This window comes from Athene cunicularia (genome assembly GCF_003259725.1).
Source record: "Athene cunicularia isolate RWA chromosome 18 unlocalized genomic scaffold, athCun1 chr18_part1, whole genome shotgun sequence".
Classification (NCBI taxonomy): domain Eukaryota; kingdom Metazoa; phylum Chordata; class Aves; order Strigiformes; family Strigidae; genus Athene; species Athene cunicularia.
This window is the reverse complement of record NW_020799123.1, coordinates 9,905,714-9,917,886: the sequence shown is the minus strand read 5'-3', so window position 1 is coordinate 9,917,886 and position 12,173 is coordinate 9,905,714. Positions and strand designations below refer to the sequence as shown.

General features: G+C 37.1%; 1 protein-coding gene across 5 annotated transcripts in view; it reads left to right on the top strand.

The window, feature by feature from the left end:
• PITPNC1 (phosphatidylinositol transfer protein cytoplasmic 1) overlaps positions 1-12,173 on the top strand; it is an 85,292-nt gene that overhangs the window by 56,920 nt on the left and 16,199 nt on the right. For all 5 annotated transcript variants that reach the window (XM_026860910.1, XM_026860907.1, XM_026860906.1 and 2 more), the window contains one exon: positions 9,410-9,505. In XM_026860910.1, coding sequence (XP_026716711.1) covers positions 9,410-9,505 — 96 coding nt within the window. The remainder of the gene's footprint in view (positions 1-9,409; positions 9,506-12,173) is intronic.

Sequence of the window (12,173 nt, the reverse complement as noted above, 5' to 3'; positions counted from 1 at the left end):
TGTGGCTAAAATACTATGAATCAAGCCCTGAATAGTACCCAGCCAGTGAATTTAAGATGAAAATAACACAGAGGTAGGATACTCAGATTATGTAAACCAAAAAAATCCCTACTCTACTTGCATCCAGCACTTCAAATGTAATTTTTACCAGCGCCAGTGGGATAATACAGTATTGCCTTTATATTGCAATACCTGAGTCACAAACTAGGCAAGTATTTACCAAGATTAACCGATTTAATTGACCCTTACTTGAACTGAGAGGGAGAAAGAGAACCTGAATTAGAGGGCTGCACTCCAACCCTTATTTCCATGATTTTTGTAATTCTGAAAGCTGTGCTATTCACTAGTGTGAACACAACAAACCAAAGGAAGATCTATATTTTTTGCTGTTGATCCAGGGATGCAGATGTGGCTGGTACAGCACTGAAATGCTGGAAGGTTAGTAAATACGGAGACGTGATTGAGCCTGTGGAGAGACTTCTGTTAAACCAAACACCTTGGAACTAGGACCAGGAGTTGATCTTTCTGTTACTCAATGGGTAGGCTTAAACCTCACTTAGGAAAATGCGAAGTGTATTTCTACTTCATATCAGAATAGTTTAGATTAAATTTCCCTGTGTTTGCCTGTTCAGAAAACAACAGGAAACAGGAAATAGCATTCATTTTTATAGATTTCTATGGATACACTGTATTTTTCTTTATTATTTTTCAACCTTGGCTGATGAACAAATAATTAATCCAAAAATACTTCTGTAAATTTTGCAGTTGTAATGCAAAAAATACTGAATGAATATTAATATTACAGTGCTGAGGACAATAATGCATGTCTGACTTTAACTGAACTATTTCTAGATATATTTTTTGAGATCATAAAAGTTTTTTGAAATCTTTGAATCTGATCTATTCTTCATTTCCATGCTATCTAATAAAGTAGATATTGATTGTGAAAAGCAATAATTAGATATAAGGGTACTAAAGCTAATTTCATTAATTAGTGGAAGAAAGCAATATGAACTCTCTCAGGTTCCTTTTGTCATTTAGCACGGTAGCATGGTATTAGAATTATTTTATTTAACATGTTGCATTATCTGGTAAACTTCTACCTAACTACTGCAGTATATCTTGATGCAAAAGTCCTCCGAATTTTTCTTCCCAGTTGTCACAATAGAAGAAACTAGTGAAAGATAATGATACCTGCTTTGGAACTTGATTTTTCTATGTCTTAGGCTTTATCACCATTTTAACCTATTTTAAATGTGCTTAAAGCACTATTGTTCTGATCTATTAAAGCTTGCACTCGATTTGCACAAATACAAAAATTGCCAGAAAGAACGATGGACAATAAACGGCCCGTTTATTTAGGTAAAACATTATGTAGATGGTAGTAGTGCAGCACCGTAAATCCATCCAGTTGTGATTTCTAGTGCTACAGCGCAGCTGATTTTTACTGTACTGCATCTAGATGTTCGCCTGGCAACATGTTGGGTGAACATGTTTGTACATCAAATATTGTCACTGCTATGCTGCAGCTTTACAGCTTCATTAATAGTGTTAGAAGCTAGACCAGTGAGTCAGGCCATTCCGTGTTTCCTCTTATGGGTCTTTTAAAAAGTGAACTTAGTTTAAAGAGAAATTTTATTTTTATTTTACTTTTAAATGACAGAATGGAATTTCTAAAAATTAGAATGTTTTGTAAAATGTAAATGACACTGTAGGTGGTATCTGTAGAGTACGTGAAAATATTGCTTCCCTTTTGCATCTTCAGCTGCTTACGTAAGTCAAGGTTGCAGAGGGAACTGCTGGGAAGAGGGAGGTGCAGGTGCCGACGAGAGGCAGCTTCAGTGAACACAGACAAGCTGTAAAAGGGCATATTAATCACTCAGGGTACACTTTTTTTTTTTTTTACTTTTTTTTTTTTTTCATAAGAAAAATTAGCAATTAGGTACTTTGAATATAGATACCCAAAGTCTATATTTTGAATATTAAAACCATAACTTAAATAGAAGAATTCTTAAGGTTATCTAATTAATGAAGTGGTCGGAAATCACAAGGCAGGAGTGGTGCAATTTACTCCTTGTTTGTGTGAATAAATGCTTAGTCTGTGGTTTCCACGAGCAGACTTTGTTAACCTCTTTTTTTTTTTTTTTTTAATTTTTATTTTTATTTGGGCAGATATTTTCTTTTAGTAGTCTATTGATTGTTCAGCATTTATGCCACATAAGGCTAATTTTATTCTAAATAGTGTATTGCTCTCAGTTGTCTCCCATCTTAGGCTTTCTGCTGGTTACAAAGGATCCACCACATGGCTCTAGTAGATACTGTAATCAATGCACAGCGATCTCAGGCACTGCAGCTCCCTGGCTGTTCTTGCATGCCACAGTCTAGTCCTGGTGACAATTTCTAAAAAGCAGTCTGTAGCTGAAGGTAGAGGAAAGGTAAAGGGAAGGCAGCCACTGTTGAAGCAGATCACTGAATCACAGAGACATTTCAATTTTCCTATTTGTTGCAGGAGGATGGTTATGTTTGACTGCTTTCTGGTGTTTTGTTTTGGCTTTTAGTCACAGAATTAATTTCTGCTGATATTTGGGCAGTGAATTTTTGCCATCTGATAGCATCTGGGGGAAGTCAAAAAGTACAGCTTGTAAAAATAATCCCAATATTTGTCAATAGTGGAAATTCACTGTATGTAAAAGTTACAGTGCCTTGCTCTTTGTAGCATAACATTTTGGTCTGGAAAACTCAATGGCTGGATCCTGTTTATTACAGAATAGCATGCAAGATCTTAAAATAGCATAATTCTTCTTTTTGTTAAAGGGCTATGATATTTATTAGCAAGAATAACATTATTCCTAAGGGTAGTGAAGGCATGGGGTAAAGATTTTGAGGCAGAGTTATATTTCAAGATAACAAATTATGGGGAGCGTTGGGCAAGTTTTTGTAAATGCATGTCTTGGTAATGCTGGTAAAGTCATCAGGGCTACAACACCAATACTTTGTCAATCAAGAGAAAAATATATTATCAACGTGTTTCTGTTTCTTGTCTTTCAAATATAATATAGTGTTGAAAATGCCTGTCTCAGAATGACCGTTTGTCAGATGAAAACAGGAGGTAGTTCTGTATTCCCTATAGTTATAAATTAACGCCAGTATCATTTGACTCATTAATAGCTTGAGCACGCTAAAACCAGCCAGCTAAAAGCAGATATTATTTGATATGCAACCTAGAAGTTAGAAAATCCTTTCCTGACAGGGAGTTCCATTTCTGCAGCCCTACAAGTGACCAAGTATACAGTATTGGATCTTTCCTCATGCTTCATCCTTAGTGTGTATTTCTGGAGTTGGTTGGGAAACATTTGACTGAAGTAAAATAAAGTAAAATTGTAAAAATGTATGGCCAGCTAAGAAGAAAAACAGTTTCTAGTTTTGCTGGGTTTAGGGTGTTTTTTTCCCCTATTTTTGTCTCCTGTCTTAGTAACATGGAACTGGGTTGTAACAAACTTCAGTATGGCACATGTAAATTAAATGTAAATTCACTATTTAAGGAAACTGCCATGAAACACTGATTTCAGCTGAAATGGATTCAGCTGTGCCCTGGCTTAGCCTCATCGCACTACAGGATATCATTCTGTAAATTGTCGAAAGGTTAGCTAGGCATCACTGCAAAATATGTCAAAATCAAAGCTAGGGTCACTTTTCGGGATGATTTTTGCACCTGGCCTTTTTCTGGATGATAGTCTTGAGTATCTGTTTGTCTCCTGTATAATTTGTAATGAAAAAAATCTTGATTTTGTGAAGCTTCCCCCTCTAATAAGCCTCAAAACATAGAGGCAAACAAGTGGAGAGGTTAGCCTGAAATGCCTTCTGCGTGAAGAGCTCTCTTTTTGTTAACATAACTACAAATGCTATGTCCAAAGCCCATATGGCTATTGCAGAACATAAGATAAGGCCCATGCTGACAGAGGGTGTGAACAAGTAACATGGTTGTGCCTCTACTTCTTGATTTTTCTAAATGAACTACTGAAGTTAATTAGTAAATCTAGCATTTGAAATAGATGTGACTTTAAAAAAACTAATCTCAGTAAATATTATTGATGGTGCATTATGGTCTTGGAAGCATAGCTACTTTGACATAATTACATAAAAATACATTTTTATGTTCAGAATGTACAAATGTAAATGAGGTATTTTCTAAGAGACGGAATAATAGAGGAGTCGTGACATGGAGATAAAAAGGAGCAGGGAGTGAGGCTGCTGATAAATATGTAACTGCCTCTTCCACTCTGCAGCAGACAGTGATATTCCCATGCTGTTCAGTGAGCCAAATTTACCACTCTCAGAGAGAGATTCAGTCTTTTTCCATAGAAGAATTGCTCCCAATTATGTGAGTCCACATAAATAGTTTTAGCCAGTGAACAGGTTTGAAATTGGTCAACTCCTGTAATCTTTGCCCAAGTAAATCTCAAAAGCAAGTTAACGGTCTTTGGGGGTAACCGAGGTTGGAACATGACTTACTGAAAAGTTATACACTGAATAAAACTCCATAGATCAAGTTCTGAGTGGGTGTTCTTTTATTTTAGACCAAATTTTCCTTCAGAAAAATGAGAGTCAGTGGACCAGATGACACACCCTACTAAAGGATGCTCTAATAATAAATTGGAGACTAGCCAGTAGTTCTGACGATGGCAATCTAAGGAGATCAGAATTTCAAGGTGGAGACTAGGTTTTGTGCCAGATTTTACCTTTTTAATAATAATTTAAAAAAGAAAAAAAGATTATTCTTGCAGTCCTTGCTGCAATTATACCTCTAACTTTCACATACTATGAAATCTAGATTTAAACCATCCCACAAACGATGGATACATAGGTATTCTACTCACAGAAGGTGCTCGTCATCATACAGATTGTTCAATACCTGCAAGTTGCATATCTAGACTGCATTTCAGGAATGGGAGAAAATACAGAGAAAACCCCAAAGCTTCAGTGAAATACCAATATTTGAATTAAAAATTAAGCATATATACTGCATATGTGCATTTAAGCTTGGGGGCTCTTCTAGCTGCCTATTTTTTCTATTTTCTTGAAGCTCGATGGCAATGAATGAATCAATGTAACAGAAAGGCAGAGATAAATCTAATTTCAAATTCTAATGTTTAAAGATATTTTTGTCATGCCATTCATGTCATAGCCTGCCTATCCCACTAAGATGTCATCTTCTGATGTGCAGCTAACGCAAGTCAAGATTTAAGTTTGTTGGGATGCCTGTTGGCTTTGTTGGCAGGGCAGGGAAAATGCGGAGGCAGAGAGGGAAGAACAATGCTTTCAGGCATAGATATTAGCACCAAGAATGATTTAACAGAAGAGGAAATTTGATTTATGGTAGAAATTTTCATCTCAATAAATTCCATTTATGTGTTGTACATTGAACAATGTAGTCAGTTTGGCTTAAGTCTCTAGATGGGCACAGGTGTCTAATTGCTTAGCACGTGGGATAATAATCATGCTTGCTACCGTATTACCTGCTTGTAATTAATTTAGGAGTGCTGTGCTTTTTTTGAAAAAAATCTTTTAGCTCTTAGCTGTTTCATTTCTCTGCCTTAGCTGCATTTCTCAGCAATGGCTGGCTATCTGGATCTAAAATAACAAAAAACCATAGAGATCTTCTCTCACCCGAAGCCTCACGAGGGACAGAAAAAATAGCTCCCAGAAAAAAGCACACCCACTTTTAAACGTGTTTGTTTATAGTATTTAATTTTCTATATAGCTTGCCTTATACTTTCATCTCCAGCACCTTGTCTTTATTTCTAAGTTGACCTGTTATTTAACTGTTTCCACAGGAAATCTCATGTCCTGTATGTATTAGTGTTTCAAGTGCAAATTAGCTGCCTTGTTACAGCCTTCTGACCACAAACTCCTTGTATCTAGGCTGGTAAAAAAAAACCCCTTTTGTTATGAAGACAGAAACGAACACCCTTCCAGCTGGTAATCCCTTGAATACATTCCTTGCTCTCAATGATAGAATAGAAACATCACAAGACAGAATCATATATTATGAAACAAAGCCAAGCCAAACAAGCACAGATTTGTCCCTCTGAGTCCTAGTAGTGTAGATGAGTGAGGAGTTTGCCAGTGAGAATGTAATCAATGGATTCAGCAGAGTCTGGCTTTATACTATTTATATCCAAACCAGGTTAGCTGTGATAATTGGCCATAAAAGTTAAATTTTGGATTAGCTACATCTGAATGAGGTTGAAGGCAGTGACTTAGTCTGAAGACAGAAGACAAAAAAATAAAATGGGAAAAGGGCTTGTAGGAAAAAAGGTATTAAAATTGTTGTTAACTTACCATCATCTCCTAGCCTGACTTTCTGTTCCGGCTTTGGCTACAAGGAAGAGAGAAGTCAGTAGCACAGTATGTGCTAAGATATGTCATTGTAGGTCATGAGGAAAATAAAGGAAAGAAATTTAAATCCACCAGCACTTACATTTCTGCAGTATCCTGTATGATCTTTTTTTCCTGAGGTATTAGAATCATCTGATCAATTTTCCCCAAAAGAAACTATCAACCATTGTATAATCATGACCCAATTAAAACCTTTCTTCTACTTTTTGTCATTCTGTGGGTGAATTAGTCTAAATAACAAGGAGTTTTTATTCCTCTTAGAAAGTGAAAGCATATAAATGTTTTTCTGTTGTAAAAAAAGCTGTCACACACCCCTCTGCCAAAAAAAACCCCAACAAACAAAAAACCCATATCAAAAAGGACATTTTAGCCTGAATGTTATTCTTTGCTTTCCATTTCACTGTGTATTTCAATCTCAATTAATCACTTGGCTTCCAAATGTAAAGCCTGTCCAGCTCTTTCCAATATAATATTTAATATTCTGCCTTTCTACATCATCTTCTTAAGAATACAGATTGTTCTCACCATTCATTTTCTGCACATTTGCAAATACAGTTGCACAGATTGGGAGCCTTATGCTTCTTTTCGTGGCCTTTAATCTCTTCTTTTAAAACTTTTAAATTTCTCTAGTCTCTTTGATCACAAATGCAATAAACCCATCCTCCCTACAGGTTTTAAGAAAATCCCAGATTATGTGGCTGGGAGAGGCAATAAGAGAAAGAGCTAAGAAAGAAATCAGTCTTGTTCTCTAATGACTTCTTATTTTCTACTGCTGATAGAATGAGAAGATTAAATCTCTATCTGCAAATCTTGTGAGGACAGTTTAAGAAGGGGAAAAGCATAAATGATTAGACAACAACTTCTGCCAGCAAAGGGAAACAAGAATGTCATTCAACAAACTTCTGGAATGGAGGAAAGGGTCAGAGATAGCCTAAGCAGCAAATAAGGTATAGATGAAATGGTTGAAAAATTCCTCCCAGTTTTGACAGATTGGCAAAGGCATCTGTCATCCCCACTTCTGTCAAAGCATTTTAAAGAGAGAAAAAAGAATTTTAAACTATGTTACTTAGAGGTGCAATATGTGGATCAAGCCTGTGACAAGAGTAGGGCAGATTTCTCCAGATAAGATATTGGGTAATAGTCCCAATTTAGGTCCTTGCAAATGTGCAGAGATATGCATGTGCTTAAATTTATTAGGCTTGTACTTAAACCATATACTGATTCAGAGCCTCGCCTGACCTGGTAATGTCCATTTAGGAGAAATGTCCATTATTTTATTTAAAGCTCAGAGATTATGGTGAAATGCATCTTGCTCCAGAAATAGTTCAACTGATTTCATCAAGGCACTGCCCTGTATATCTGAATTTATTTAGGAAAAAAGCAAGCGAGGAAGCTTACAAAATGCAACCTATGTTATAGATATAAAACATAACAGTTACTTTAAAAAAAATGTACACCAATTCTAAGAAAGAGCACTACAGGGGAAGGACCGTTCAGCTCAAATTTATTCAAATAATCAACATAAATTTTTGCAAAGCAACGACTGGACAAGGAAAACAAGCTCACAAAATAAAAACAGGCTGGCATTTCCCTTTGTTCTGATCTTCTGCACTTTCAGACATGTTGACATACTATCTCCAGTTCCATAAGTATTCAGTGTTATTCCAGTACTGTTAACTCCCAAGACAAGTTAAAACTGTAGAGTCAAACTTCAGGTTTTCATTTATTTGAATTAGGATTTCCTGAGCAATATTTTTCTTACCAGCTGGTGTACTTGTTCACTGTAGTCCATTGCCCACTTTGAATGCTTTAAATGGGCAGCTGCATTTCTTTTAGAAATAATAAAGTAGCATTTTTGTTACTGAATAGTTGCTGGTGTTTTGTATTTTTAACTGTTCCTCTAGGATTAAATGAAATTAAATTTACAGAGCATTCACTACATTTATTAGAAAAAAAAAAAAATGCTTCCTGGAAATCTTAGCTATAGAACATTGCGCCACAAAGGAAAAAACACATCGTTAGTTTGTTACTGATCTTCACGGTGGATGCACAACTTCCCCAAATTTTATGGCAATAAATCCTGATAGCCTCTTAACAAGTCATGATTTCCAAGTCCCAGAATCCTGAGTAGAAATTTATTGTAGACATAGCATAAGTCACGTGCACGTGGGTCACTAAGATGCCTAAATAATTAAATTATGGGCACAGGCCCAGAAGTATACTATGCTGCAGATGCAAATGACCTGCGTTTTCAAAATATACCCATCATTTGCTTTGCACAGAACAAGAAACTTGGTGTTCAAACCCAGGTTCGAAAGGATTGAAATGAAAACAAGCTCCGTGTGTGCGCAGATGGATAGTGGAAGTTTCCCGATTCCACTGAGGGCAGCTCAATCAAAATTTTGATTCATAGTATAACAGCAACTTAGCCGGACTCGTTCACACAGAACACCTGTGTTTCATTATCGTCCCTAGAGAATTGCCCCTAGGAACACCCAGAGTCTAGAAAGCCAGGTTGTTCACACCGTGATGGAATCTAGTTCAAAGATTAGAGAACGCAGTAAAACTAATCCTAGTTACTGACTTTACTGTTTGTGACTGGAGTCTCCATTCCAGAAAGTGCAAGGAAGGACAGTGGTGTAAGCAGTAAGTGCTGAGCACAATTATATTTATTTTTATAATTAACAGTCCACCGTCTCTTCATCTGACATAGCAGATTGTTCCCAAAAAAAGTCTGCGGCGTAATTCATTCAAGCTGTTGTTAATCTTGCTTAGGAACACCTTGCTTATGTATGATCTTGAGAACACCCATTTTCTTCCCTTTGATGGCTGCAGTAGCCCAGAGAATGTGACTGTGTCCCTGCAAAAACTTACATCAGAAGCTGTTCGGGCACAAGCCTGAAACACATTGTGTTGCACAAGTCATTGAAATTGCTTGTAACCGTCGTTCCAGGTGGATTTTGTAAGGGTGTTGTTGTGTTACAGTGTTGAATTTCTTTAACTCTTGCAGATTTTTGACAAAGAAGCTAAAGATCTGGAGCGAGAAGTCTGCTTTATTGATATTGCCAGCGATGAAATCCCTGAGCGCTATTACAAAGAATCAGAGGTAAGAGAGAACTTGACTGTGAAACAGTGAAGAAGGGAAGTAAGAGGCTGTAGGAAAGCCCTTGATAGGGATCAAAACAATCTTATTTTTGTATGAAATCTCGCTGGTCAGTAGTATTTAAAATGCTTTCGGTTAGAGGAGAAGCAGATAGCGACCTCACTATCGAGATTGCCTGACGCTTTCTTTTACAGATGATTCCTCGAACCTTTTGAGATACTTCCGTACCCTCATCAGAACATATGGACCTTTAGCTGAACTCATTCAAAGTAGAAAATGACTTTTCTCTGAATCATGAAGCTCCGTTAAGTGTTTGCAGGTCTGAGCATTTTTAAACATTATTGCTGTCCTTATTTGCATCCTGCTCTGAGTAGTAAGTCATGCAGAGTGCCCGGGCAGAGGACAGATACGCTGCAGGGACAGTAGGGCTGATGCACAGTTGCTCGGGGGCAACCATGACACAAGCCCAAGAGGGACTGAAGAAAACTGCATACTGCAGTAAATCTGCCAGAAAGCATCAGTGGCAGCAGACACATTCACTCCCTTAAAATCCCCTTGAAAATTGCTCCCATGTATATTTGATAGTGCACATCTCTGAAGGGCATGTTTCTTTTAGGTCAGTGCAATTCACTATTTTGAAATCAGCAACCACCATGCAAGTGAAGATGAGGTCTCAACGTTTTAACCTCAGACTTGAAAAATGATGGTTCACGACAAGTAGCTAGAGAGGAATGATCAGATCTCTGCTTGCATTTAATTTTGGAGATATGATTTGCCTCTGGAGCCAAGTATATATTCATAGCTGGCAGTGGGTATGGCAGCTGTTTGACTATACAAAACGAGACTACATAATCATTTTTAGGATAGAAAATGAAGACTTGCCGATGAATATATTTCTATACCATAGGAGACATGATTTTCAGACTAAAAAAGTCAGGTACTTGTTATCTTCCATTTATAGATCCTATTTCAAATTTTATGTACGGGTCATAAACCAAAATTGAGTCTACAGCAGAATGAAAAGTGATTTTATTAGTTTCCTTAGATAATGAAACCCATCTGTTTAGTACCAAAAATGATATAACACCTCATGAAACAGCATATTGGTCCCATCATCTTATCTGAACTCCACGGTCTTCTGGTTCCATTTAGGAATTCCTGCTGCTATTGAACAGGTCAGTCTTTGACTGTGTCTTAAATAAATCATATAAGATTTTTCATCACAGTGTGTGCAGTTCCAGAAATTGTAAACATGAAGGTACCATCGAGCTTTTCAGCTTTCTTTCCCATCTTTAATAGTCAACTATTAAGCATAATTAATAATGATTAGTAATGATTAATAAGCATGATTAATCTTATGATATAGAAAACCAACCTCACGTTAAGTGAGAAGAGAATCTGAGTCTTTGCTATTTCAAAGACGAATATCTAGCGACCTGATTCCACGCAAAATGGAATTTTATATGGGTTTAAACAACAAAAATAGCCCAGCATCTGTTGTTTTTTCTGTACTGAGGGATGATTTGTATATTGGCTACCAAATACTGTTTCCAAATTCATACAAAATAGTAAGAACACCGTAGCATTTAATTGTGCACATACTGTAATGGATACTGAATTAATAATAGTTTAATTCAGTATCTTCCAAAGTTTACAAACTATGGGGGTTTTATGCTACCATATGATGAACGTGAAGCCAGACTCCCATTTCTGATGAGGTCTCTTACATAATTTAGGGACTATAAAAAGATTTTTAATGTTTGTAAATGTAACTTCCGTCTCTTTTCAATCAGAACACCATAAAAAAGTAACTCTGTGTAAATGAGGAACGGTCCGTGTTTTCCAAATAACTAAAAACCATTTACTGTAAGCTTTTGAAAGGTATTTTAGTTTCACTAATAACAATTTGGCTGCTTTTAGATCATTTAATCTGAATTGATACTATGTTTAAAGATTAAAAGTGAAGTACAAATCCTCAGGATTTGAGAATTAGTGTTCTGACTCCCATCCAGAAAGACTAATGAGAATGATTTTAACTTGAGGCATGTTAGCAATCTCTTCATTTCACTGTATCTTTCACATGCTTAAAATTAAGCAAGTTCTGTATCAGGGTCAGCATAATTAGCAGCTTCTAGAAATGAGCTTTAAATTTCTTTTATATCCTAATGAAAGCGTATCCCTCTTCAATTAAAAATATACTTCAGTTTTTAACAGCAAATTTCATGATTTAGATGTATTACTGTATATTAGAGAGGTAGCTTAAATAATTTACATCTTTCACACACTACTTCAGCTGTTTGCTCTTTGTTAGTGCTTATGAGCCTGCTTGTAGATGGGTGATTTCTGATACCACAGAAGGGTTTGGGGTGGAAGGGACCTTAAAGATCACCTAGTCCCACCCCCCTGCCCCGGGCAGGGCCACCTTCCACCAGCCCAGGTTGCCCAAAGCCCCGTCCAACCCGGCCTTGAACCCTGCCAGGGAGGGGGCAGCCACAGCTTCTCTGGGCAGCCTGTGCCAGGGCCTCACCCCCCTCACAGGGAGGAATTTCTGCCTTAGATCTCATCTAAACCTGTTCCCCCTCATCCCATCCCCACACCCCCTGATCCAGAGTCCCTCTCCCTTTCCCGCAGCCCCTTTCAGCCCTGGGGGGCCGCTCTAAGGTCTCCCCAG